Genomic DNA, 26084 nt, shown 5'->3' with positions numbered 1-26084 from the left:
CCCCCAAGGACATGTGGGCCATGTGAAAACTGGGAGTACAGAGCTCACAGCTGTTCATTTCAACAGTCAACGCTGGACAACTGGTAAGAATCTAAACAATTTTTTATTGTTTTAAGTCTTAGGTGCTGTTGTTTTTCTAATAGCTTCCCTGCTAATGATGCAAATTTGATCTCTCAAAATAAGGATTTTTCAGGAAAAATGTCTGGTGTATGTTAACAATGACTAGTGTTTGACTCAACTTTTCTAACACTGAAATATAAAGTGATTAAGATGAAAATTTCCTAACATCATATTACCTTTAAAGGCTATTCTCTAAGACAGTTAAAAGATTAAAGTCTAGATTTGTTTCAAGACCTCCCTCCCACCAGAGTCTGTGTTCTGAGCTTTCACAAGACTCTAAGCATAGACTCACTCACCTAGTTCAGATCCTTCCTCAGGTTCCTGAGAAATGCTGATAGAAGTGTTAAAGCAAAGGATTGACATCCCTCACCCAAATTCCCTAAAATAGTACTAATAGTTTTCTTTTTTTTCTGCTTTTTGTTTGCTCTGTGTATTTTAGCTCAAGAAACCCTATATTTATAAGGTATCTTTTGTTGAAGTCCACTATGTGCCGTGTGCTGTGCTTAGTTTTTTCAGTCATGTCCAACTCTTTTTGACCCCATGAACTGCATCTCACCAGGTTCCTCTGTCCATGGGATTCTCTGGGCAAGAATACTGGAGTGGGTTGTCATTTCCTTCTCCAGGGGATCTTCCCGACCCAAGGATCAAACCTGTATCTCCTGCATTGCTGGTGGACTCTTTACTACTGAGCCACAGGGGAAGCCCGCTGAAGTCCACTATACAAAACTGCTAAAAGCAGTTGTAGTTGATGGAAATAGGAAAAGAGGTGAGGGAGAAATAGAGAACTGATCATTCATCCTCCCTGTGCCCCAAATCTTTTGCTAGACAGAGTAAAACTGTTGACCTTGAAGATTTCTGAGGTAGCTTAGAATTTGATGCATGATCTTCAAGAGTTAGGAGCATGAAAACACTGAGTTAGACTGACCTCCTGGGTGTGAATAACAGAGCGGTCTACCTGACCTCTTCACTCGTTCATTCTTTCCACAGTTATTTGCTGGATATTTACGAAGTGCCAGACACTGTTCTTGGCACAACGAGTAGAGCAGGAAACAAAAGAGACTATTTTTCTCCTCTCACAGAGCTTACAAGATAGTGGGGGAAGACGTTTAATAAAGACATAAATAAATGTATATATGCTTTATGTGATAGGAAATGGATGTGAAGAAAGGTAAAATAGGGTAAGAGAATAATAGTAAGAGGGTATATATGAATGTGAGCGTGTGTGCTCTCTTATGTGGTAGGCAGGAAAGGATTCCCATGTGAGGGTGACTTTTAAATGGGGAATCAATAAAGTGAAACACTTGGAAAAAGAGCTATTCAGGTGGAAGAAACAGTAAGTAGGAAAGCACTGAAGCAAGAGAGCTTGGCATGTTTGAGGAAGAGTGAGGAAGTCAGAGAGGCAGGAGCCAAATAATGAAGAGTGAGAGAAGTAGATGAGGTCAGGAAGACATCAGCTCTTACGGGGAAGAGGCAAGGTCACCCTTGATGTTGCTCTGAAAGGGGCCAGCTGCAAGTTATGGAGTCCATGGTCAATAAACATGTGTTGAGGAGAATCAGAAAGTCCACTGTTTCAATAAAAAGAACAAGTTAAAGGTAATACATAACTTCTTAGTTCTTCCATGAGCAAGTCTGAGGTGGATATTTTGTAATATATTTGTCTGATTAGAGTTCAGAACATCTTCTCCCTCCCTAGTGACCCCTGTCTTGGGGACAAAGTGCCCTCAGTGTTTTCAGGGCCACAATCTCCCACCAGTCAGTTTCTGATGTTCTTATTGCTCAGATTACATAGGGTGGCATGTTGCAAGGAAAATGATGATTCTTGAAGGATAAACGCCATTAGTAGATTAGATCCCCTGGATGAAAATCACTTCTGTTTTAGATCAGTTGTTGCAAAAATCAATGGCTTTGCACTATAGCCCTGAGCTTTACTGTACTTCTGTCAAGCGTAGTTTTGGTCAACGATGTCACTCCCTCAGTCACTTAGTGCTGCATTAAGCACAATTCCAGAGCTCAACTGACATGAGGCAAAAACAGGTTGACTCTTTTACTTGAATTTCTGGGAACAGGCCACTTTTATCATGATTTCTTAGGTGAGGCAATTTTCAAATGAGGTTTTATGGCAAGCTTTATAAAATCTCACCAAACAAGCATATGTCTTGTGTTTCTTTTTGAAAGGAAAGCCATAGTTTCATTGTTCCCTCTCTTGGCATCCACTATCCAGCAAGAAACAGGAATGACTATTTTTCTGATCCCTTTGGCAATTTGTAAATAAGTTAACAACAAGAAAAGTCATTCTGTTTGTAACTCTAAATATATCAAGACTGCCAGACTATTCAAGAAAAAAAATGCAATCTTTGATTTTTACTTAAAGGGACATTTTATCTTTGTTGTAATGAGATTAATTCCAGATCACACACCCAAAAAAAGCCCTAAATCTGTGCAACATAGATAATGAAGTAACTTAGATTGTTGACTGCAGGTGAAACAAGGAAGAGTAGAATATTTTGTAGGCCTATTATGAGTAGAAACAGGACATTATATTTAAATTGCATGACATTAAAAGTCAAAAAGGATAAGAACTTTTGTAGTCAGAGAGTTTGGTTTGGTTCCTCATCAGCATCCTTTGTGCCCTGATATATCAGAATGCAACTCAAGTGGTAGGCCTCTTACTCTTTTTATCTTTCTCTGCCACACAGGGGGTACCCTACTGACCTGGTGGAGAGGGTAACTCAGCAGCCCTGATCTTACCTTACCATTTATACAGTTGGGTTTACAAAAAGATATTCACTGCTAGAGTTCACGATGAAAGTCCTGCCAAACTCCTTGATGACCATGAGGTAGCTCATTCACCCACCTGCTCCAGGTATGAACTCCCTCAACTTTCCTCACAAAAAATACTACTTAGACTAGAATGACCAACCAGCTAGGACTGCCCATGACTGAGGAACTGACTGAGATCTGGGACTTCCGGTGCTAAAATTGGGAAAGTCTCAGGCAAAGCTGAGGAAATGCTCACTCTAAGCTGGACCACCCGCCCTCCCCGCTGGAAATGTGAAGCAGCTCTTGACTGGGAGCTGTGGACATTGGGCCCTGGTGGGAGTTTTGCTTCTCCCTTTCACCATACTGGGGGTAACACCTCACTGTCCAGGCCTTTGAGAAGTCCTCTCGATTGTCCAGTACCAGGGTAACCTTTGACGATTTCCACACTGGCAAAATGGGGATAATAATTGTGCCTACTTTCTAATTCTTGAGGATTAATTAAGCTAATATTAACACGGATAAAGTGCTTACAGCAAAGCTTGGCACTTGATCAGTGCCTAACAAACATTACCTACTGTCACTATGGTCATTAGTTTCTGGATGGGAGAGGAATGATGCAGGACTTCACATTGTAGTTGACACTGTCCTAATGAACCTTAAGCATGTTATGCATATTATCTTTTCAAAAGTAAGAAAGAAAGAAAGCAGGAAGGGGAAAAAAGAAGGATGGTCAGTAAATCAGTAAGATTTATCTACTTTCTTAAAAAGTGCTCAGGCCCTAGATGTAAGGAATGCTACACTTAGAAGCTGCATAGAGAAGTCAGAACCAGCTAATGAAACTTAGGAGTCATCTTTTTAGGTTGGAAGAAATGATCTAATAAAAATTTCTATTAAGGTCGCAATTTTGGGTGAGATGAATGATATACAAGATATATAAGGGTGGTTCACATTATAATGGGAAACATAATTATGATGTGAATTAAAAAAGGAAATGCTTCTGGAGAGACAGCAGAATTAAAAAACCAAGGGACAGAAGGCTAGAGTTAAATTCCCAGCTCTGACTCTTACTAAATGAATGACATGGGACAGAACACATAATTTGCTCTGAGCTTCAGTCAATTCCCTTGCAAAAGCAGAGATATTAATATTGACCTACCTCAATGGGCTGTTGTGAGAATTTACTGAATCAATGCTCTCAAATATACACTGTAAATGAAAAATATTATACAAGCATAAGGCACTTGCCTTGGCTCTCTGCCTAGAATTTATATTCTTCCAGGACAAGGGCCTACCCTACCCATTTCTCTCTTACCAGGCTTCTGATTGAATTCTGCCTATCTGATGGTATCTACTCACATTCTGTTATCTTTTTATGTGGCCTGATAGCTAGGGCCTTAGAACCAATTGCCACTGCCAGAGCTTTATGCCATTCCAGTTGCTGTGGTGTACTTGCCAAATCACTGACCCCATTCTTGACTATCTTTCTGGCCGACCCAACACCCATAAGTCCAAGTTATGATATGCTCCAATATGTCATTTTAGAACTAGTCCCACATATAACTTACTGAGATTCAAAACATACAACATCCATACCTAGTTTGTTTGTTCAGTCACAAAGATTTATTTATTTATTTATTTTTGCATTCAGTCACAAAGATTTCTTAAAGATCTTGAGACCAAAGTACCTTGTATCTAAAAAAGGTGATATCCACAGCAATAGATATAAATATAAATGCATGTATATTCACCAATTTACTTCACCTTAAGTTTTTATCTCCATAAAAAATAAAGGCTTCTGTTCAATCAAATAGTCATAAAAATTGCTTATGGTTGTCTGAGGAAGCCTTACAAATAGCTGAGAAAAGGCAAAGCTAAAGGCAAAAAAAGAAAAGGAAAGCTATACCGACCGGTTTGAATGCAGAGTTCCAAAGAATAGCAAAGAGATGAGAAAGCCTTCCTAAGTGATCAATGCAAAGAAATAGAGGAAAACAATAAAATGGGAAAGACTAGAGATGTCTTCAACAAAATTAGAGATATTAAGGGAACATGTCATGCAAAGATGGGCACAATAAAGGACAGAAATGGTAGGGACCTAACAGAAACAGAAGATCTGAAGAAGACGTGGCAAGAATACACAGAAGAACTATACAAAAAAGATCTTCATGACCCAGATAACCACGATGGTGTGATCACTCACCTATAGCCAGACATCCTGGAGTCCAAAGTCAAGTGGGCCTTAGGAAACATCGCTATGAACAAAGGTGGTGGAGGTGATAGAATTCCAGTTGAGCTATTTCAAATCCTAAAAGATGATGCTGTGAAAGTGCTGCACTTAATATGCCAGCAAATTTAGAAAAGTTAGCAGTGGCCACAGGACTAGAAATGGTCAATTTTCATTCCAATCCCAAAGAAAAGCAATACCAAACAATGTTCACTCATTGTTGCACTCATCTCACACACTAGCAAAGTAATGTTCCAAATTCTCCAAGCCAGGCTTCAGCGGTATGTGAACCGAGAACTTTCAGATGTTCAAACTGGATTTAGAAAAGGCAGAGGAACCAGAGATCAAATTGCCAACATCTGCTGGATCATGGAAAAAGCAAGAGAGTTCCAGAAAAATATCTACTTTTGCTTTATTGACTAGGCCAAAGCCTTTGACTGTGTAGTTCACAGCCAACTGTGGAAAATGCTTCAAGAGGTGAGAATACCAGAACACCTTCTGTGCTTCCTGAGAAATCTGTATGCAGGTCAAGAAGTAACAGTTAGAACTGGACATGAAACAACAGACTAGCTCCAAATCGGGAAAGGAGTACGTCAAGGCTGAATATTGTCACCCTGCTAATTTAACTTATATGCAGAGTATATCATGTGAAATGCTGGGCTGGATGAAGCACAAGCTGGAATCAAGATTACCGGGAAAAATACCAATAACCTCAGATAGGCAGATGACACCACCATTATGGCAGAAAGCGAAGAGGAACTGAGGAACCCCTTAATAAAAGTGAAAGAGGAGAGTGAAAAAGCTGGCTTAAAACTCAACATTCAGAAAACTAAGCTCATGGCATCCAGTCCCATCACTTCATGGCAAATAGACTGGGAAACAATGGAAACAGCAACAGACTTTATTTGCTTGAGCTCCAAAGTCATTGCACATGGTGACTGCAGCCATGAAATTAAAAGGTACTTACTCCTTGGAAGAAAAGTTATGACCAACCTAGACAGCATATTAAAAAGCAGAGACATTACTTTGCCAACAAAGGTCCATCTGGTCAAAGCTATGGTTTTCCCAGTAGTCATGTATGGATGTGAGAGTTGCACTATAAAGAAAGCTGAGTGCCAAAGAACTGATGCTTTTGAACTGTGGTGTTGGAGAGGACTCTTGAGAGTCCCTTGGACTACAAGGAGATCCAACCAATCCATCCTAAAGGAGATCAGTCCTGACTATTCATTGGAAGGACTGATGCTGAAGCTGAAGCTCCAATTCTTTGGCCACCTGATGGAAAGAACTGACTCACTGGAAAAGACCCTGATGCTGGGAAAGATTGAAGGCAGGAGGAGAAGGGGATGATAGAGGATGAGATGGTTGGATGGCATTACCAACTCAATGGACATGAATTTGAGCAACCTCCAGGAGTTGGTGATGGACAGGGAAGTTTGGTGTGCTACAGTCCACGGGGTCCCAAAGAGCTGGACACGACTGAGTGACTGAACTGAACTGATGTTTACAGTTTCTGGATTGTGTCTAAAAGTCTTCTCTAATTAGATAAGCCATTCATGTTACTTTTTTGAAGATTCTTAGATCGAGTTTTTTTTCATTGTAAATAATTACAGCTTTAAAATTACCAAAAGGTCTATACAATAATTAAATTTCTATCTGCTGGATCATTTTCCTGGGGAAAAATATTCAGTCACTTGTTGAGCTAAGTCTGAAACCAATCCATTGGATTAACTGATATTTTAATTAATATTATAAAAGAGGAAAAATTTTAGTTAAATAACGGTATATTCTCTTAATATTTAATTCACAGCAAATCACTCTAAATACAAAACTAAATCCTTTTATCCTATTTGAGAATAATAAAAATACAATTTTAAAAATAATAAAAGTACAATTGAGTCTTGTTACCTTGATCCTTGAGATTTGGGAAAGGGCAAAGAAAGGAGACAGAAGGATACCATGTGAATATCAAATGACACCTAATGGTTTTTAAAATCCCAGCAAAGACTTTGTGCTTCACCAAGCTCTGCTCAGGCACAGAAGGAAAAAAAAAAAAATGTAATAGCCATGACAGAGTATTACAATTATGCCATAGAAGCAATTCTTATTCCAAAATGGAAAGCTACATATCAAACTAAAATAACTCCAGGTCTTTTACATTTCACACTGGACTAATAATTTTTATTGCTATTTTTAAAGGATGTCAGTTTCTACTTTCTAAAAAACTGAATTTAATTTGCTCTTCTCCAATTATTAATCCTCTTTTGGCTCATCCCTAGATTAGAAAGAAAAATATTAGTGAACTTATAATGACTTCACCTGAATTTTTAAGTAGAATACAAACTGTTTCAACTTTCTCATAGGACATGCCAGTTTGCTATAGGCAACTACATTAAGGAAGTACACCTCGTTCCATTGTGATTGGGGATGACTGGTGATGGGGATGATTGGCAATGGAACTCAGGTCTGGATGAGTTTCAGCATCCATTGTCATGGGTTATATGCTCCCATGTGTGTTAGTCGCTCAGTTGTGTTTGACTCTGTGACGCCATGAACTGTAGCCCACCAGGCTCCTCTGTCCATAGAATTCTCCTGGCAAGAATACTGGAGTGGGTTCCCATGCCCTTCTCTAGTATGCCCCAATAGCTTTCTGTATCTTTCTTTCAAAGAGTTTACCAGTTCATATTTATATGCGGCTGCTGCTAAATCACTTCAGTCATGTCTGACTCTGTGCAACCCATAGACAGCAGCCCACCAGGCTCCCTTGTCCCTGGGATTCTCCAGGCAAGAACACTGGAGTGGGTTACCATTTCCTTCTCCGATGCATGAAAGTGAAAAGTGAAAGTCAAGTTGCTCAGTAGTGTCCCACTCTTAGCAACCCATGGACTGCAGCCCACCAGGCTCCTCCATCCATAGGATTTTCCAGGCAAGAGTAGTGGAGTGGGGTGCCATAGCCTTCTCCTCATATTTATATATTTATGTGATAATATTGCTGATGTCTTTCTCCCTAATATGACAGAAAGATCCAGGACAAAAAGGGTAAGATCAATTTTTCCCACCAACGTATATTCCAGCACCCAGTTCAGTGGGTACCTAGAATGTAGTAAGTGTGCATAACATTTTATGAGAAAAAATGAATACAATATAATTCAGTGTTATTTTCAAGGAATATTTAAGAATGGAGAATTCTAGGGACAGAGGAGCCTGCTGGGCTACAGTCCACAGGGTCGGAGAGTCAGATATGACTGAGCGACTAACATACACACGGTACGAGTCACTTGGTATGTCACATGTAATAAAATTCTGCAAGAGGTATGTTTCAACAATCAATTAATAACACCACAATTAGAGCATGTCCCACTTTCCCTGTAATTTTTTGCAGAGGCTGGTTTCAACCTTCTCTAACAAGCATGGTGACAGCCCTTTTGCACACTATACGAAGAGCATTCTATCATATATTTGGTGTTCTACAGTTTGTCTTTACAGTCCAATAGAAAATTCAGAATTCCAAAAACAAAATACTCCTTAGAAGCATATCCCTTAATCTGTTACACTAGTAATAGTAATATGAGAAAAAAAAATTTTTTTCACTTTTTCCCTTCACGTGGTGTGAACATCTCAGAGATCTCCTATAGTATGGTGGGGTAATTCGTGGTTCTCAAACTTCAGCATGCATCAGAATCATATGGAGAACCTGTTTTAACAGGTTGGACAAAGTGATCTCACTCAGAGTTTGTGATTCCACAGGTCCGGTGTGGGGTCTGAGAAATTTTGTTTCTAACAAGTGCCCAGGTGGTACTGATGCGGCTGATCTGAGGACTATTGCTTTGAGAAGGACTAGTGTAGTTAAAAACTAGGCTCAATTCCAGGTATATTCCTGTTTGAAACAGTCTCATACAGAAAATCATAAATGCTGGTAGAAAAGACAAATTATCAGAGGGTGCTACATAACATATACTACACAATACATTATTAAATAGCCAGCTTGCCTTGGTTGTTTTTTTTTCTTTTTTTCAATAACACATCATCAGAGATTATCTTGTTTCACTTTTTAATAACTAAAATGGGGGAAGGGGGAAATCTCCAAGTTATTTTTGTCCTCAGTAAAAACCACCTCCCTTCAGTGCCTCAAGGGAGTCACTTATCCTCTTTAGGCATTATTCACTTATCTGTAAAAATGGATATATCAGTACCTATCCCAGTGAATTCCTGTAAGGATTAAATGAAATCCTAAATGGAAAATACTTAGCCCCCAAAATGGTCTGTAAATGGTAGCTGCTAAGTCTTTACTAATCTGTCTACTCAAGAAAGTCAATTCCAATGGTCCTGGGACCAGTGTCTGAAACTACTTCTATCTCTAATACATTAATTGCTTACAGCAATAACTTTAAAAGATGGAAGGCAGGAGGAGAAGGGGATGACACAGGATGAAATGGTTGGATGGCATCACCAATGTGATGGACATGAGTTTGAGTAGGTTCCAGGAGTTGGTGACGGACAGGGAAGCCTGGCATGCTGCAGCACATGGGGTCAGAAAGAGTCACGACTGAGCGACTGAACTGAACTGAAAAACTTTAAACTGTAACAAAAAACGTTCAGTTATGTTCTAGGTATTCTGCTTACTTTGGCAGAGAACTGTTTGATTTGGACATTTCAGCACAGGGCAACAAGACAGCATCCTCCCAAATATACAAAATTTAAAGAATCAGCTGGAGCACTACTTAAATATGCAAGTTTCTGAGCTCCACCCCAAACAACCAAAACTATCTACAAGGGAGCGGTGTAGCTAATTATTTAAAAGTAAACAGTTTCCCATTACTTCATGACAAATAGATGGGGAAACAGAGGAAACAGCGGCTGAATTTATTTTTTTGGGCTCCAAAATCACTGCAGATGGTGACTGCAGCCATGAAATTAAAAGACTCTTACTCCTTGGAAGAAAAGTTATGACCAACCTAGATAGCACATTAAAAAGCAGAGACATTACTTTGCCAACAAAGGTCCACTTAGTCAAAGCTTTGGTTTTTCCAATAGTCACCTATGGATGTGAGAGTTGGACTATAAAGAAAGCTGAGCACCAAAGAATTGATGCTTTTGAACTGTGGTGTTGGAGAAGACTCTTGAGAGTCCCTTGGACTGCAAAGAGATACAACCAGTCCATCCTAAAGGAGATCAGTCCTGAATATTCATTGGAAGGACTGATGCTGAAGCTGAAACTCCAATTCCTTGGCCACCTGATGAGAACTGACTCGTTTGAAAAGACCCTGATGCTGAGAATGATTGAAGGCAGGAGGAGAAAGGGACGACATTGGATGAGATGGTTGGATGGCATCACCGACTCAATGGACATGAGTTTGAGTAAGTTCCAGGAGTTGGTGATGGACAGGGAAGCCTGGCATGCTGCAGTCCATGGGGTTGCAAAGAGTTGGAAACGACTGAGAGACTTAACCAATTAATCCAGGTGATTTTTCTGATCAGCAAGCTTGGGAAACAGAAAGGGACCTCCCACTCCCCTCTAATGATGACTATTACACGCCCTAAACATCGTTTCTCGATAAGGCAATGGCACCCGACTCCAGTACTCTTGTCTGGAAAATCCTATGGATGGATGAGCCTGGTAGGCTGTCCATGGGGTCGCCAAGAGTCGGACACGACTGACTTCACTTTCACTTTTTACTTTCATCCATTGGAGAAGGAAATGGCAACCCACTCCAGTGTTCTTGCCTGGAGAATCCCAGGGACAGGGGAGCCTGGTGGGCTGCTGTCTATGGGGACGCACAGAGTCGGACACGACTGAAGCGACTTAGCAGCAGCAGCAGCAGCAGCAAACATCGTTTCTATTTCTTCATTCAGTTCAGCCGCTCAGTCGTGTCCGACTCTTTGCGATCCCACGAACCGCAGCATGCCAGGTCTCCCTGTCCATCACCCAACACCCAGAGTCCACCCAAACCCATGTCCATCGAGTTGGTGATGCCATCCAACCATCTCATCCTCTGTCTTCTCTTTCTCCTCCTGCCCTCAATTTTTCCCAGCATCAGCGTCTTTTCAAATGGGTCAGCTCTTCGCATCAGGTGGCCAAAGTACTGGAGTTTCAGCTTCAACATCAGTCCTTCCAATGAACACCCAGGACTGATCTCCTTTCGGATGGGCTGGTTGCATCTCCTTGCAGTCCAAGGGACTCTCAAGAGTCTTCAACAAACACAGTTCAAAAGCACTGATTCTTCGGTGCTCAGCCTTCTCTATAGTTCAACTCTCACATCCATACATGACTACTGGAAAAACCATAGCGTTGACTAGACGGACCTTTGTTGACAAATTAACGTCTCTGCTTTTTAACATGCTGTCTAGGTTGGTCATAACTTTCCTTCCAAGGAGTAAGCATCTTTTAATTTTATGGCTGCAATCACCATTAGGCTATTGTTTACCAGGAAATTTCATAAGTCCTTTCTGTCTTACTAAGTTTGTTTTTTGAGTTGAACAAAAGTCGCTTGGCGAGGCCAGCTGCAAATGGGGTATTTTTTTTTTGTTGGTGCTTTGAAAAGGTTCTCAGTGTTTTTGGTTAACTCGCCCTTTCAAACTAGTCGGAGCATGTGCCTCATTTCTGAATTGCCCCCTGTTGAACTTCCTCTTACAGCGTCTCCTTATTGATCTCTCCCTCAGGTCTAGCTTGTTTGTCCCTTAGCTTCATTTCTAGAGTAGAACATTTGGTGCTTTCCCAGTTCACGAGGCTTTGCTGGAATAGACGATTTCCAGGGATTTTACATGCTGGCCAAAACAGTTTGTTCAGAACCGTGACGCCAGGGCCGAGGGCTGGCAGCCAGTCCGGCGAGCCTTTCCTGACTCTGCACAACCACCCGTGACCTTGGGCGAGCGAGGAAGCGAGCGAGCGCCGCCTTGCCCCACTCCTTCCCGGTAGCATCAGGGCAATGGTCAGGTTGGACTTTAGAATCGAAAGGGGTGTGAGGGAACTGGACTTGGGAGCTTCATAAACAGGCGGGAAGCCCCAGAAGCAAAGAGCGGTTTATTTTCTCTTCTTGAAGCAAATCCTTCTAACTCGTTCTGGATGGGTGGGTGAGGAGGAAGAATAAGGAAAGGGAAATGTCTGCCAAAGACTCTAGACAAAGCCTAAGAACTCAGAAGGCGAAAAGCGGGCTTGACTGAGAAAATCGGAAGGCGAAAGGCTTAGGGCGGACAATCAGGCTAAAAATAGAAACGCACCCTCCACAAGACTATTTCTTTCCAGCTCCACCCTGGAGCCGGCAGCCGGACCAGTAACGAGGCTGCGCGCAACAGCAGCACGGTCAGGCTCAGCCCCGCCTCCCCGGCCGGGTGACTGAAGGCAGAGGCGCGGCGTCGGGCACGTGACGTCAAGGCGCTCCCCGCCGCCACCGCCGCCGTCGGGGTTTTCGCTGACGCACAGACCCCGCCCCCTCCCTCTTTCCATCGCGGGGCGGAGAGAACGCGTCAGTCGGCCGGAGCGCGGACCTGCCTGCATCACTGTTTGGGGCTCGTCGTTCTGGGAGCTGCACAGCTTCTCCGGCGGTAGCGAAGCAACAGAGAGCGCCATTCGCGGGCCCTTGCGGTCCCCGGGCTTAGCTGCGCGTGCCCCGCTCGTCCTCGGAGTCAGCCAAACTCGCGGCCGGTGGAGGTGTGAGGCGACGACGGGCGAGCGCAGCCAGCACCCTTAGCCGCTGCGGCCTTCTGTTCTACTCCCTCCGCCCCCTCCTCCTCCGCCGCTCCCCCCACCGCTGCCCTCCCCCCACTTCCCGAGCTCCGGCGTGTCCCGGCCACGCTCGGGGCTGCTGCGGGAACAAAGGAGGACCCCGCGGCGGCGGCGGCGCCACCTCCGCCTGCGGCTCCAGCCCGCGGCGGCGGCTCTAGGGCTTCCGGCTCGCCCCTCCCGGAGGGCTCGGCCCGGTCCCCACTTCGCCGGCGTCGTGCGCGAGCCCGGCTCCCGCGGTCGAAGAGTAAGTAGCACGGGGCTAGAGGAAGGCGCCCGGCTGCTCGTGCCGGGCCGCAGGTGGGAGTGGGGGACTAGGCGTCGAGCTGGCGAAGCCCGAGCGGCCCATGGATGGCGGCGTCAGGGGGAAGGGAGCCCGCCTACCAGCTCAGGAAGCACAAAGACGGAGGCGGCATCCTGTCGTCGTGACCGGAGGCCGGTTCCCTGTGCCCCGGACTCGCTCGCACACGCACGGTCGGAGAAAAAATGCCCGGCGTGCGGCTTCGGGCCTCGCTCAAATCCATCCCGGCCGCCTTCCGCGGTGGCGTCCCGCCTGGGCCGCCGAACCGGGAAAGACAAAGAGGCGGTGGCGACGGCCGCGCCCCCAACCCCTTGCCCGCCGCACCCCCCTTCTCCGCCTCCTCCTCCGAGCCTTTCGGGGTGGCGGGTCGGCGAGGGACCGGCAGGGTGAGGGGCCTGCTTGGCCTACGGAACTGCTGTTGTGCATGACTCAGTGGTTTTTGGAGAAGGCCCTGCTGGGCTTTCCTGAACGAAGCCTCTGCTTGGAAGGGCATGGGGGTAAGGGTGGAGGACCAGTGGGATTCGAACTTGTTCTAAAATTTCCTGGAACGGTGGGCGATAGGGACTTACCTGTGGTGGTTCAGTTTTACCGAGGTTGCTGCGTTTCTCGCCGGAGATCCTTTTCATGAAGGAAATGGAGCACCTTCCCCTTTGTTTCGTGCATTTAGGCTGATGAACGTGAAATTTTTTGCTTTCTTTGCACGCACTCCGTGGATCTGTGAAAGACCTGGGTTATCTTTATTGACTAAATGTTTCCTATTAATCTGGTCTAAGAACACAGTAGTAGTATTTAGGTCATAGAGCCGCTGTTGTTTAACTTGGCCTTTGGGTGATTTACAGACTTTTAAAAAATTAAATGGATCTTTATTTTACTCCTTATTTTTAAAGTAGGGATTCAGAACTGAATTGGTGAAAATACTGAAATTTTATTTTTTCAAGTTTTCTTCTAAAACTGTCCCCCTCGAGAGATGTTTTAATCTTCCCTATTTTCTCTCTCTCAGGCTCTGTATTAAGCCTGAAAAGGAGCCTTTAAAATCACAGTAATCTCCATTTGGCAAGAGGGAACGAAGATCTGGAGAGTAAGGGCTTGCCCAAGGTCACTGGCTTAGTTAGAGGTAGATTAGAGACTAGAACTCCAGTCTCAACTCCGGGTAAGGTGACCATTCTTAACGTCTTGTGCACCTGAGATAACTAAATTCACATAGTTGTAAAAGCCTTTTTTATTTATGTTTGAGGCTGGAGAATTTTTCAGTTACATGCTCCTGTCTTTTTGGGTTTTGTTTTTTAGCTATGAATTAGAGGAGGCCGCAAACTGTAAAGTATTTATACACACAGGTACAGTTCATCCTATATTTGATAGAGCTGACAACAATGAATGCTCAAGTTTCTAACAGCTTTATTAAAGATGCTAAGTAATAATGGTATTGTATTTTTTCTAAAATACAAATAGGCAAACTTATACAAATACAAATAGGGCAACTTATTCCCCACACCCACCTCAACATTGCCACTAAACAGGAGGGTTGTTTCTATCTTTGTGCTCTCTTCGTTGTGCTTGGGTTTTATAAAACAACTCTGACCGTTGTGTCTTTGAGTTTTTGGTGATACTTGCATTTCTGATTTGAGATTGTTCTCCTTCCCTACCTCAGAAAAAACTAACAACCTTAATGGCATCTTTTTGTTGTGTTTGCTTATATTAGATATACAAGTGCCGCATTTTTAGTTCTTGGGGTTGTGTAGGAGTTGGCAGCCTCTGAGATATAAATAGAAGCTGATTTCAGAGGCTCCTGTTGACTAGGCTTTATGTGAGAGCCTCCATCCAGCTCAGCCTGTCACATTGCAGCCTTGTGACAGGCTGAAGCGCCCGCCCATGTGATCTAAGCTTCTGAGAAATATTAAGGCAAGCTGTGCACTTGTGATGGCATTTAAAAGCTGCCTTTCTAGGGGGAGAAAAGTCTACAAGATGAGATGCCATGTGTAAGACTAATACCCTGTTATCTCCTGTGTCTCAGTTTGGAGGCTATTTATGGTAAATTGAAGGTAGATGTGTTTTTCTGAAGAAAGTTGGAATACTTTGCATGTGAAATCATTAGGTTAAGATCCCCACCCGCATTTATACAAACAAAAGATTTTTAGAATCAGGTTAATATTAATGTAAGTTGACTTTTAGGCCAGTTTACTCTTTAAGCCACTTGTCAGATGATAGCAAAATGTAGCAGGTAAGCTAAGCATAATTCTTAAGACGACTTCCAGGAGTGGCCCTCCTTTTTGCATAGGGCAAAGATTCACATATTTTGCATGGTGGGCATGCAAATAAATGCACAATGCATTTTTTTTTGCACATTATACTCAAACTCTTAAAACTCAGCTGAAAGTGTTTATCAATAAATTTCCTAAGTAATGTTGAAATGTTTACACTACCCTGCTCCAAAATGAGTCAGCTGAATTCCACTTACTATTTAAAGAGATAGTGTTAACTAAATTAGTACTGTTGTCTGAAGTAAGTTGCAAATATTGGTCAATTTCCATGCAAGCTTCATGGCTTGAAATATTTTCAAGCTTGAAATATATGTCTTTTTGCTAACAAAAGGAAAGATTACTATCATTTAAGTGGCTGGGAGAATAATTGTCAGGATTCAGGCCACATCAAATTTGGTTAGTCCTTTTCCTTTGTGTAATTTTGGTTAGTACTTGTTAATACTTTATAACTCCCTAAAGAGAGTATCCTAGTTTGTGCTGGTTGGAAAAAAGCAACATGAAATTCTAGGAAGTAACAAGCTCTAGTTGGAAGTACTTTCCTATATGCACCTGAAATGTTCATAACTTGTAAGTCACCTCTATTGTCAACATTTAGGTACAGGTAAATGACAATGACCAGAATTATTACACACAATCTCCCTTTGATAAAATGCCCAAATATGCTTTCTGTACATTCATACACAATTTTAGGTGACAAGGAAACCTTCCAGAGTTTTAAATTTTTTTTCTTAAATATTTATGTTCTGTTAACTCAGCAAATTTTACTAAATTTAGCAAAACATTACTGTATTTGTGTTAATTTTAAGAAGGCTTCTGGAATAGCAAGGTTATATGAAGTTCTTTCTGGTAACCTAGCATTGAATATTAACCATTATTAAAGATTGTGTATATTGCTTTACTTTGCTATCTTGAAATTGAGCTTGGAAAAGTTTCATTATTTTCTGGCATGAGGAAGACAAACGCTTGTTACAAGTTTTAATAGAGCTGTTGGTTAAGAAATCTGTGGCTGATAATTTGTGCTTTGCAGGTTTCTAGGCACTGGCTTTAAAGTATACTTAGACCCAGATTTCACATGTCAAATGTAGAACAAAAGAAATTTCCTAAGCAACTGATCTCTGAATTCTTTAAGAGCTTCACTTTTTGGTGCCAGGGCAACAGGAAGAGCTAGATGATCTACCAGCTCTCTTTTCAGTGTCCTATATGCTTCAGGTGTTGAAGCATTTTAAAAGTACCCATGCTCTGCCCTGCAGCAGAATTGAATTAATTACAAGGGCCCAGTATGTATGTTCAGGTGTTTTAAGAAACCTTTAGAGCTGCTTCCATATACTACTAGTTTAAAGAACCACTAGTAGCTATGAAGAGTCAGTTAATTTTGATGATTTGAAATGATCTGCCTGTAGCGTAGAAGAAAAAAAAGTGATACCAGTTAGAAAAATTGATTTTAAACGTAATTTTGTGTTTAAAGAATTAAACAATGGAAGGGTGACCTTTTCAGGAATTAAACAGTGACAGGTGAAATTTTAATGTTTAATGATAGAATTTGTTTGTCCTAAAAATGTCAAGTCATGATAGATGATTGTTTATCAAGCTAAAACCGTTCCTTTCACGTACTTTGTTTTATAAAGGCAACAAAACATTCATAATTTAGCCAATTTTAAAAATTAATAACAATTTAGGCCTTTGTTAGAGACAAATGCAGTGTTTAGAAATGACAAAGATAAATGATGACTATCGTACTAATTTAGTGATTGTGTGGGTTTTCTTTTCCTTTTTTTTTTTTTTTCACTAAATTCTGGTTTATAAAATTTTTATTTTGTTCTGTTTATAGCAGAAAAATGGCTCAGGAGACTAACCAGACCCCAGGGCCCATGCTGTGTAGTACAGGATGTGGCTTTTATGGAAATCCTAGGACAAATGGAATGTGTTCTGTTTGCTACAAAGAACATCTTCAGAGGCAGCAGAATAGTGGCAGAATGAGCCCAATGGGTAAGTTGTTTCCAAGAAATAACACATTTGAAGAACTGGTGGCTGCAAAATATACAACCAAGAATTGGGGCCTCAGACTGAGAATCATTGCTGAAAGTCCAAGGAGAGAAGACCTGAGAAAAGCTTGAAACTTAAAGCAACAACCAAGTACTTGGAATGACTGTATGAGGAATGAGTGACATCTACAAGCATCTTCTAGCTTTTTCTTTTCCCTTTTTGAGGTTTTATTGGCTATAACTTTTTTATTTATATTTTTTGTTGTTTGGATATCACTTAAGTGTAAGATTCTGTGGCACAGAAAAAGTGCTCAAGTCACTAACCTAATTAAATGCAAGTATTTGTTACTTATTAATAGTTTTGATAATGAGTGTTTCTACTGTTGCTTCATTTCTTACCAATCCTTTTTTTAAACAGGGACAGCTAGTGGTTCCAATAGTCCTACCTCAGATTCTGCATCTGTACAAAGAGCAGACGCTAGTTTAAACAACTGTGAAGGTGCTGCTGGCAGCACATCTGAAAAATCAAGGTACGATTAAACATTTCTGAGTATTTATAATAATGTGTGGAGGAAATAAAGATGACTGACATAATTATGAATGTTAATAAATAATAATAGTGTGTTACAACATATATATTACATTATAATAAGGATGTTAATATATTAGATACCTACATGTGTTGCACAATTGGGGATTCCAGTGTCCCTTAATATATGATCTTGTAGGTCATTGAGTAAAGATGTGTATAATAAAGCACTGCTGCTGAGTAGCCTCAAGGATACTGTGTTGAGAATGCTGTGCTTTTTCTTGTAATTGAGGTGTGAAGATTATAGAGAATGAGGCCCTACAGATTATTGTGCTGCTACATAAGGCATTCTGGCAAAGTTGTCCTTTTTGCCCTTAAATTACAGGCACAGCTAAATATTTCTAGTTGGCTCTGGTGGAACACTGTAACCTATACAAATATGCAGGCTTGAATTGATGAGCCATTTATCAGATCGCTCTCCTTATTCTCAGACATTTGTACTGGGCATCCTTTTTAGAGTATTTAGCTCCATTTGATCATGCTAGAAATTATATATATGTTGAACCTGCCAACTTACTATCTCACCAAGAAGTACCCTTAACATCTTAAAAAATGTTTGCTTGAACTCAAATAGAAATATGCCTGTCGCTGCCTTGCCTGTAACTCAGCAGATGACGGAAATGAGCATTTCAAGAGAGGACAAAGTAACCACCCCGAAAACGGAGGTGTCAGAGCCAGGTATGCTTCGTATCTGATTCTTTAACCTCTTCCCTGCCCATCCCCCGTTACCTTTGCACCTGTAAATCAGCAGACTTCATTATGTGAAGGCTGGGAATGTCAAGAATGTAATGAATTTAAAAGGTAGGTTACCACTACATTTTAGAAGTATCTAAACATTAAAGAAGGTATTGTTCGTAAACAGAAGAAATTTGAATTGCAAAGCCATGGAGAAAAAAATAATCAAAAGTGTTAACTCTTTAGTCTTGGATATTGTCAATACTGCAGGAAATACTCAAACGAAAGAACATATTGAACACTGAAGCTTTCAAGTTGAAGTGTGCGATCCCTATGGGAGTTTAAAACTCAGTGTGGAATGGCATTTTGGTTTTCATTAAATAGTGACTGAGTCTATGCTGAACTTAACATTAAAGAAAGCACTTCTGGTTGTGCTCTGTTGTCAGGTCGACTTTTTTTGCTTTTCATTGCTAGACCCTGGAACGGTGATTTGCATACTCTGTGGTGGTGCACACAGTTGATTTGATCAATTTATTATTTCCTGGTGTAGTGTTGACTGGGACACAGTGTTAAAACTTTTAGTGAGAAAATAGCATTGGATATGTAATCTGCTTTGGAAGCTTGTTTTTGCTAATGTTACATAGCCAAGCTTATGTGAACCATATAAGTCTTGATTGATAAAGCTAAGGTGAAAATTTTTATGTTCGGTGGCTGAATCCATATTTGGTATTTAAAGTTCCATCCTTACGATGAAAAACTGACCAAATTAGTGTCGTTCCGTTTCATTTGTTTTTGTTTTTTTAAAAAAAACAAAATCTTAAAACAGTACTCTTTTGGATTAGATCTGTAACTATTTCTGTGCATTTATTATTTCTTCACCTGAATGCACTTTGCTGCTCTGCCTTTTCTGTATCATTTTTCTTTTCTTAACTACTCACACCCCCACCAAAGTCTTGTGTATGTTTTAAGAACCACTGTCCAGTTTTCAGGTGTAGCCAAGGAAATGGCTGTCACCTCCCCTAGACTATTCCACAGACTGTCCTTCCATTATACTATCACAAAAATAAATTAGGGTTGCCATGGTAGATTGTTAGGAATAAGTAATAGCTAGAATATTACCAGTGGTCTAATATGATACTGTTGATTTCACTGGATGTATCACTAATGTAAATGAATTCTAAATTTGGAGAGAATTTCAGTAAGTTGTTATTAAACCAGTTGGTTTGCTATAGAGTTTGGATTTATGCTGATAGTATTAATGCTGGCCTATTCTTTAGGCACTAATTCTAGTATTGTATGCATCAATTTGCTGTCTAGTATTGTATGCATCAATTTGCTGTTCTTGGGATTTGGATTAATATTAATTCTATAAAGGTAGAATTAAATTTTGTTTTAAATAACCTGGAGGTAATATGAACTCACAGTTATCTGCAGTTTTATCTTTATATTGACAAATTCTGTTGGTGTCTTGAGTGAACTTAAAACTTAGATCCCTTTTACCTGGAGAAACGGACTTTTAAAATTAGGTCATATCTTTCATTAAGTATCACAAAGTAAAAGCTATGCTGTAAAAATCCTTGTTTTGCCTATGGAATCCTTAAGCTTCACAAGTATATTGTTCTTTTGCTAATCTTTTTTTTTTCTTTTTTTTTAAAGGCTTCCATGTTTTCTGCATAAAACAATATAAAGCACTTCTTAAAATGATACAGTAATTGTGAAATTTTAGAGTCTGAGTTAGAGGTTAATGATTTGGGTTTTACTTGTCAAAATTTACTGGGTTTATCTACAGTTTTTCTTTTAACTTTTCAGTATAAAAACAAAATGACTTTATAGCTAAGTACCTCAGAAGTTGGCAGCCTTATTTATTGAGTAGTAATGAATTTGAATCTGCCCTAATTAAGAAGATTGCATTTAGGTATTTGCAGTGTGGAAACTTAAGCAGATGACCACATCTCTCAGGTCTTTAAAACCTAGAATTAGCATTTTGTTTCCCAGTCCTAAAGTGAGTTTAATGGAATTTAAGTGGAGTGATAATAAAGTAAAAGATTCTATTTAAAATACATGTTATACACTCTCCGACACAAACTACAGCAGGATCCTCTGATCCACCTCCCAGAATTCTGGAAATAAAAGCAAAAATAAACAAATGGGACCTAGTTAAAATTAAAAGCTTCTGCACAACAAAGGAAAATATAAGCAAAGTGAAAAGATAGCCTTCCGAATGGAAGAAAATAATAGCAAACGAAGCAACTGACAACTAATCTCAAAAATATACAAGCAACTCCTGCAGCTCAATTCCAGAAAAATAAATGACCCAATCAAAAAATGGGCCAAAGAACTAAATAGACATTTCTCCAAAGAAGACATACGAATGGCTAACAAACACATGAAAAGATGCTCAACATCACTCATTATTAGAGAAATGCAAATCAAAACCACAATGAGGTACCACTTCACACCAGTCAGAATGTCTGCGATCCAAAAATTCGCAAGCAATAAATGCTGGAGAGGGTGTGGAGAGAAGGGAACCCTCCTACACTGTTGGTGGGAATGCAAACTAGTACAACCACTGTGGAGAACAGTGTGGAGATTCCTTAAAAAATTGCAAATAGAACTGCCTTATGACCCAGCAATCCCACTTCTGGGCATACACACTGAGGAAACCAGAATTGAAAGAGACACATGTACCCCAATGTTCATCGCAGCACTGTTTATAATAGCCAGGACATGGAAACAACCTAGATATCCATCAGCAGATGAATGGATAAGAAAGCTGTGGTACATATACATGATGGAGTACTACTCAGCTGTTAAAAAGAATACATTTGAATCAGTTCTGATGAGATGGATGAAACTGGAGCCGATTATACAGAGTGAAGTAAGCCAGAAAGAAAAACACCAATACAGTATACTAACACATATATATGGAATTTAGAAAGATGGCAATGATGACCCTGTATGCAGGACAGCAAAAAAGACACAGATGTGTATAGCGGACTTTTGGACTCAGAGGGAGAGGGTGAGATGATTTGGGAGAATGGCATTGAAACATGTATAATATCATGTAAGAATCGAATTGCCAGTGTATGTCCGATGCAGGATATGGCACGCTTGGGGCTGGTAAGCGGGGATGACCCAGAGAGATGCTGTGGGGAGGGTGGTTCATGTTTGGGAACGCATGTACACCCGTGGTGGATTCATATCAATGTATGGCAAAACCAATACAGAATTGTAAAGTAAAATAAAAAATAAATAAATTTTTTTTTTTTTTTTAAAGAAAAACCTTAAAAAAAAATAAAATACATGTTATATGTTTTCTTTCAAGACGGGCTTAAACATTTTCATGAAGAGTCTTACTGTTTAGTTTTTGACTTACTAGATAATTGTCAGCCAAACAGTTGACAAACTTCTAACTTTTACCCTTGTTTTTTCAGTTGTCACTCAGCCCAGTCCTTCAGTTTCTCAGCCCAGTACTTCTCAAAGTGAAGAAAAAGCTCCTGAGTTGCCCAAACCAAAGAAGAACAGGTGTTTCATGTGCAGAAAGAAAGTTGGCCTTACAGGTATTCAAGAGCTTCTGGTTACTCCCTATGGAATTCAGTTCAGTTCAGTCACTCAGTTGTGTCCGACTCTTTGCAACCCCATGAATCACAGCATGCCAGGCCTCCCTGTCCATCACCAACTCCCGGAGTTCACTCAAGACTCACGTCCATCGAGTCAGTGATGCCATCCAGCCATCTCATCCTCTGTCGTCCCCTTCTGCTCCTGCCCCCAATCCCTCCCAGCATCAGAGTCTTTTCCAATGAGTCAACTGTTCACATGAGGTGTCCAAAGTACTGGAGTTTGAGCTTTAGCATCATTCCTTCCAAAGAAATCCCAGGGCTGATCTTCAGAATGGACTGGTTGGATCTCCTTGCAGTCCAAGGGACTCTGAAGAGTCTTCTCCAACACCACAGTTCAAAATTAGTCTTAAACATAAAACACCCAACTTTCAAGAATAGGAAATTTCCACAGTAGACTGGAAAGGGGACAGTGAGAAGAAGTTGAGTTTGCTTTCCATTGGTCTCTAATCCTATGAAACCCTTTGCTGACTTCAGGCCTTCTGAATTATTTTCCTTTATAGGATTAGTAAAAATTTCATTTCTTTGGACTCCTTTGTTCTTCTAGGGGAGAGGTAGTTGAACTAAACAGTAATCACCTACTTTGAGTCAGACACAAAATGTTTTAGATACTTTTTAATTGTTTTCTTTAAATCTCAGAACTGTATGTGGTTTTCTTCTAGTTTTCACATGCAGAAACATTAGTCAGTATACAGTAGGACTAGAATTAAAATCCGATTCAGTCTGACTCCAGAGCTTTGTGATTTTTCTACTGTGTTTGATATCTACCAGAGTTTATGGAAGATGGTTACTTGTATTTCTTACCATGTCAGAAGAGGTTGAAAACACTTTTCACAATTTAAAATGACAATTGGTTTAATATTACAGAGAGTCATGAAAATCTGGTTCCTTTCCTATATTGATTTATGCTTTGTTTCTTCTAATTGCTTTAAGTTCCTAAATGACTCTACTTCCTTTTATATGTACAGGGTTTGACTGCCGATGTGGAAATTTATTTTGTGGACTTCACCGTTACTCTGACAAGCACAACTGTCCATATGATTACAAAGCAGAAGCTGCAGCAAAAATCAGAAAAGAGAATCCAGTTGTTGTGGCTGAAAAAATTCAGAGAATATAAATTACTACTTGTGAAGAGACTGATAATTTGTTTTTATTTTAATATACCGTAGGAAAACATTAAAGAGCAGATGCATGGCCATTTTCCTTTGATGTTCTCCAGAGTTTTACTTTACACTTGTCTGTCTTATAATTGATATTTTAGGATGTTTGGGTGTTTGTTACAGGCAGAATTGGATAGATACAGCCCTACAAAATGTATATGCCCTCCCCTGAATAAAATTGGATGAAAATCTGCACAGCAAATTGAAATACACAGATAATAAGGACAAAATTTAGTTCCTTCGTGCCAAACAAAATAAGTGAAATACCTTTCTGCATGTTTGCAGCATATCTGCCTTTGGAAATGTAATCAAGGTATAATCTTTGGCTAGTGTTATGTGCCTGTATTTTTTTAAAGAAATGGTACACCAGAAAAGGACTGGCAGTCTACTTCTACCATAGTTAAACTTCACCCTGTTAATTTCCACATGTTCCTTGGAAGCAGGAGGAAAGCTATAAAAAGAATCAGACCTTTCCATGAAACCAGTGTTTGGTGCCATATGTAAGCCTGGTTAATTGGTGTTCTAAAAACTGTCAAGACATTCTGTGAAAGGTACACATTGTTTAACTGGTTAAAGAGTAAAATGCATCAAGCCAACAGGGTCTTGAGCTATCTTTGAAGCTTATTACGCTGGCCTGCACCAGACAATGTCTGCATTACTCTCACTGCTAAAAATGTGTAGAACAAAACTGCACTAGGATTAATTTATTTACAAGAAGAAATTAAAACTACGTTTGGTTTTCACATACAGCAGCTCTATGGAGTAACATGCATCTGAATTTTAAGTTTGCAAAGGTATCTGAATAGTTAGTTTTTCATGTGCATATTTTGTTGAATGTTTTGGTTCAAGAAAGAATGTTTAAAGCTTTTTTAAAGACTTCAGTTCTTAATGTAACTGTACCCTTCTGCATGGAAAATCATAACCAACATGGCTGCAGTAGACTTCTTAGTGGTATCCAGCACCACTTGCAGAGGGCTGCTTTATATTAATTGTACTTGGGTGTAGGACTCTAGTGTTCTTGGGTGTATTGCATGGGCTGCATTATCTACAGCATTGTACAATAACAACTAGAAGAGGCAGTATACTTCACTGATGCTTGTCTGGTAATATCACTTCTGTGTTATAATGGAAGGTTTTTTGTGATGTATGAAACTTGTGTTTTTTATATATAAATGAGTATAGTTAGATTAGTGTCGTGGTAATGCCTGTTTTCATCTGTAAATAGTTTAGGTATGTACACGAGGCACTACTTCTGATTTACTGCAGTGTTCAGTCTTAGTTTTTACTTTTATTCTTAAAGCATTCAGTTTTGCTTTCAATTTTATGTACCTTAGTTCTAAAGTTAGATTTGCAGATGTGTACAGATAGTACATATTTATGTATTGCACATAATCATGCTATTCAGCATTGATGCTATATTGTATTATGTAAATAATAAAAGCCATGTACAGAGGGAGACTTTCCACTTGTTTATTGGGTGTTTAAGCCATAGTTAGATATTCTGAAGGGGGATAATTAGAAAATGTTTGATACTGAACTTTAGTCGTGTTTATAGACTTTGCATGGCTATATTATTTTTTTTCATTTCCATTCCTCAACATTCACATGAGAACCATGAGATGAGTGTTAAAGTATTACGAATCAGCACTTTAGGATCAAAACTTTATTCAGGTCAGTTATTCCATCCTATCTCCCTTTTCTCTTTTTTGCTTTATAAATGGCACTTTAGGCATTACAACTGGTTTATAGCAACTGGCATAGTTTTATTTGGGGTTTGATTCTAATGTTAAGATGGTCCCGTGGGCTTGGTCTTTGCAGGTGTCATGTGAGATAATAACGAGCTAACAGTGGCATGTTGACTTGGCCAATGCAATAGCTAAAGCCAAAAAGCAGAACCATTACATCTCGATGGAGTTGGAAATGGAAATAGTACTTCTTACCATGATGATTCGCTACCACCTGTCACAGTTCTTTGCTGCTACTTTTGCTTCAGGTGAGGGGATATGTATACTATTGAAGTATGAGGTAAGGGTAGTGTCTCAAATTATGAAGGATACTGAATCACAGTTGAGCTAAAAGTTGTGTTAGAAGGCAAACAATTTTTATTCAAAGTTTAAGACTTTGTTTTCCTTCAGTGTTACCTGTGTAAACATTTGCTTGATAAGTTTTTAAGTCTTCAGGTTTTGAAACCCAAGAGGGGTATGTTGGGGGCAAAGAAGACAGATGGGAAGATGATGGACTCTTGGGCTTCACTTGTCTGTAATGGTCTTTGAAATAAGTAGCATGAGATTATGTTAATGTTTCCATAATCATTTCTTATGCAAAATATTAATTTAGGACATAACCTGACTTAAGGATTTGTCAGGAGCATCAGTTGGGGAGAAGGGACCAAAGTGTGTAAGGCAACTAGGAAGATTCAAATGTACCAGGACTCCTGTATTCAAACCTGAAAGTTTCTCAGGCAAGATTATATATAAACGGGCTTTTAACTTTGAAATGCACACTAACATAAAGCGTTTCAAGACTAATACCACATTTCTCCTTGGACTTTGTACATCCCTACCTGAGACATGTTTTGACAGTGATGATATGAATTACCTATATGGCCTAGGCATAGTCTCTCTATCATAGCTCTTTTTCAGTGGGCTTTATCTGCAAAACTAAGGCCTATGGTTTGAGCAGAA

At 40.2% G+C, this 26084-nt stretch overlaps 1 protein-coding gene across 5 annotated transcripts; it reads left to right on the top strand.

Annotated features, from left to right (window-relative positions):
- ZFAND5 (zinc finger AN1-type containing 5) lies at nucleotides 1-24858 on the top strand. 5 transcript variants are annotated; one of them, XM_040253477.1, is made up of 6 exons: nucleotides 1-83; nucleotides 17206-17363; nucleotides 17778-17889; nucleotides 18523-18626; nucleotides 22058-22183; nucleotides 23209-24853. In XM_040253477.1, exons 2-6 carry the CDS (start codon nucleotides 17213-17215, stop codon nucleotides 23355-23357), a joined length of 642 nt encoding a protein of 213 aa, XP_040109411.1. In that variant the 5' UTR covers nucleotides 1-83; nucleotides 17206-17212; the 3' UTR covers nucleotides 23358-24853. The 5 variants fall into 5 exon arrangements, with proteins under 5 accessions (XP_040109411.1, XP_040109486.1, XP_040109334.1 ...); XM_040253552.1 differs by lacking the exon at nucleotides 1-83 and adding an exon at nucleotides 2965-2983; XM_040253400.1 differs by lacking the exon at nucleotides 1-83 and adding an exon at nucleotides 12145-13065 and having other exon boundaries at nucleotides 23209-24858.
- The last annotated feature ends 1226 nt before the right edge of the window (nucleotides 24859-26084 follow it).

The sequence above is a fragment of the Oryx dammah genome, unplaced genomic scaffold, assembly GCF_014754425.2.
Source record: "Oryx dammah isolate SB20612 unplaced genomic scaffold, SCBI_Odam_1.1 HiC_scaffold_1, whole genome shotgun sequence".
In the NCBI taxonomy this organism is placed as follows: domain Eukaryota; kingdom Metazoa; phylum Chordata; class Mammalia; order Artiodactyla; family Bovidae; genus Oryx; species Oryx dammah.
This window is presented reverse-complemented; position numbering and strand designations above follow the sequence as displayed.

Excerpts from the sequence above, each read along its gene's own strand:
- ZFAND5 (XM_040253319.1), top strand. The coding sequence starts at position 15,092 with ATGTGTAAGACTAATACCCTGTTATCTCCTGTGTCTCAGTTTGGAGGC. Across the intron at positions 15,148-17,205 it reads CAGTTTGGAGGCTATTTATG|CAGAAAAATGGCTCAGGAGA; the intron begins GTAAATTGAAGG and ends TTCTGTTTATAG. Across the intron at positions 18,627-22,057 it reads AACGGAGGTGTCAGAGCCAG|TTGTCACTCAGCCCAGTCCT; the intron begins GTATGCTTCGTA and ends TTGTTTTTTCAG.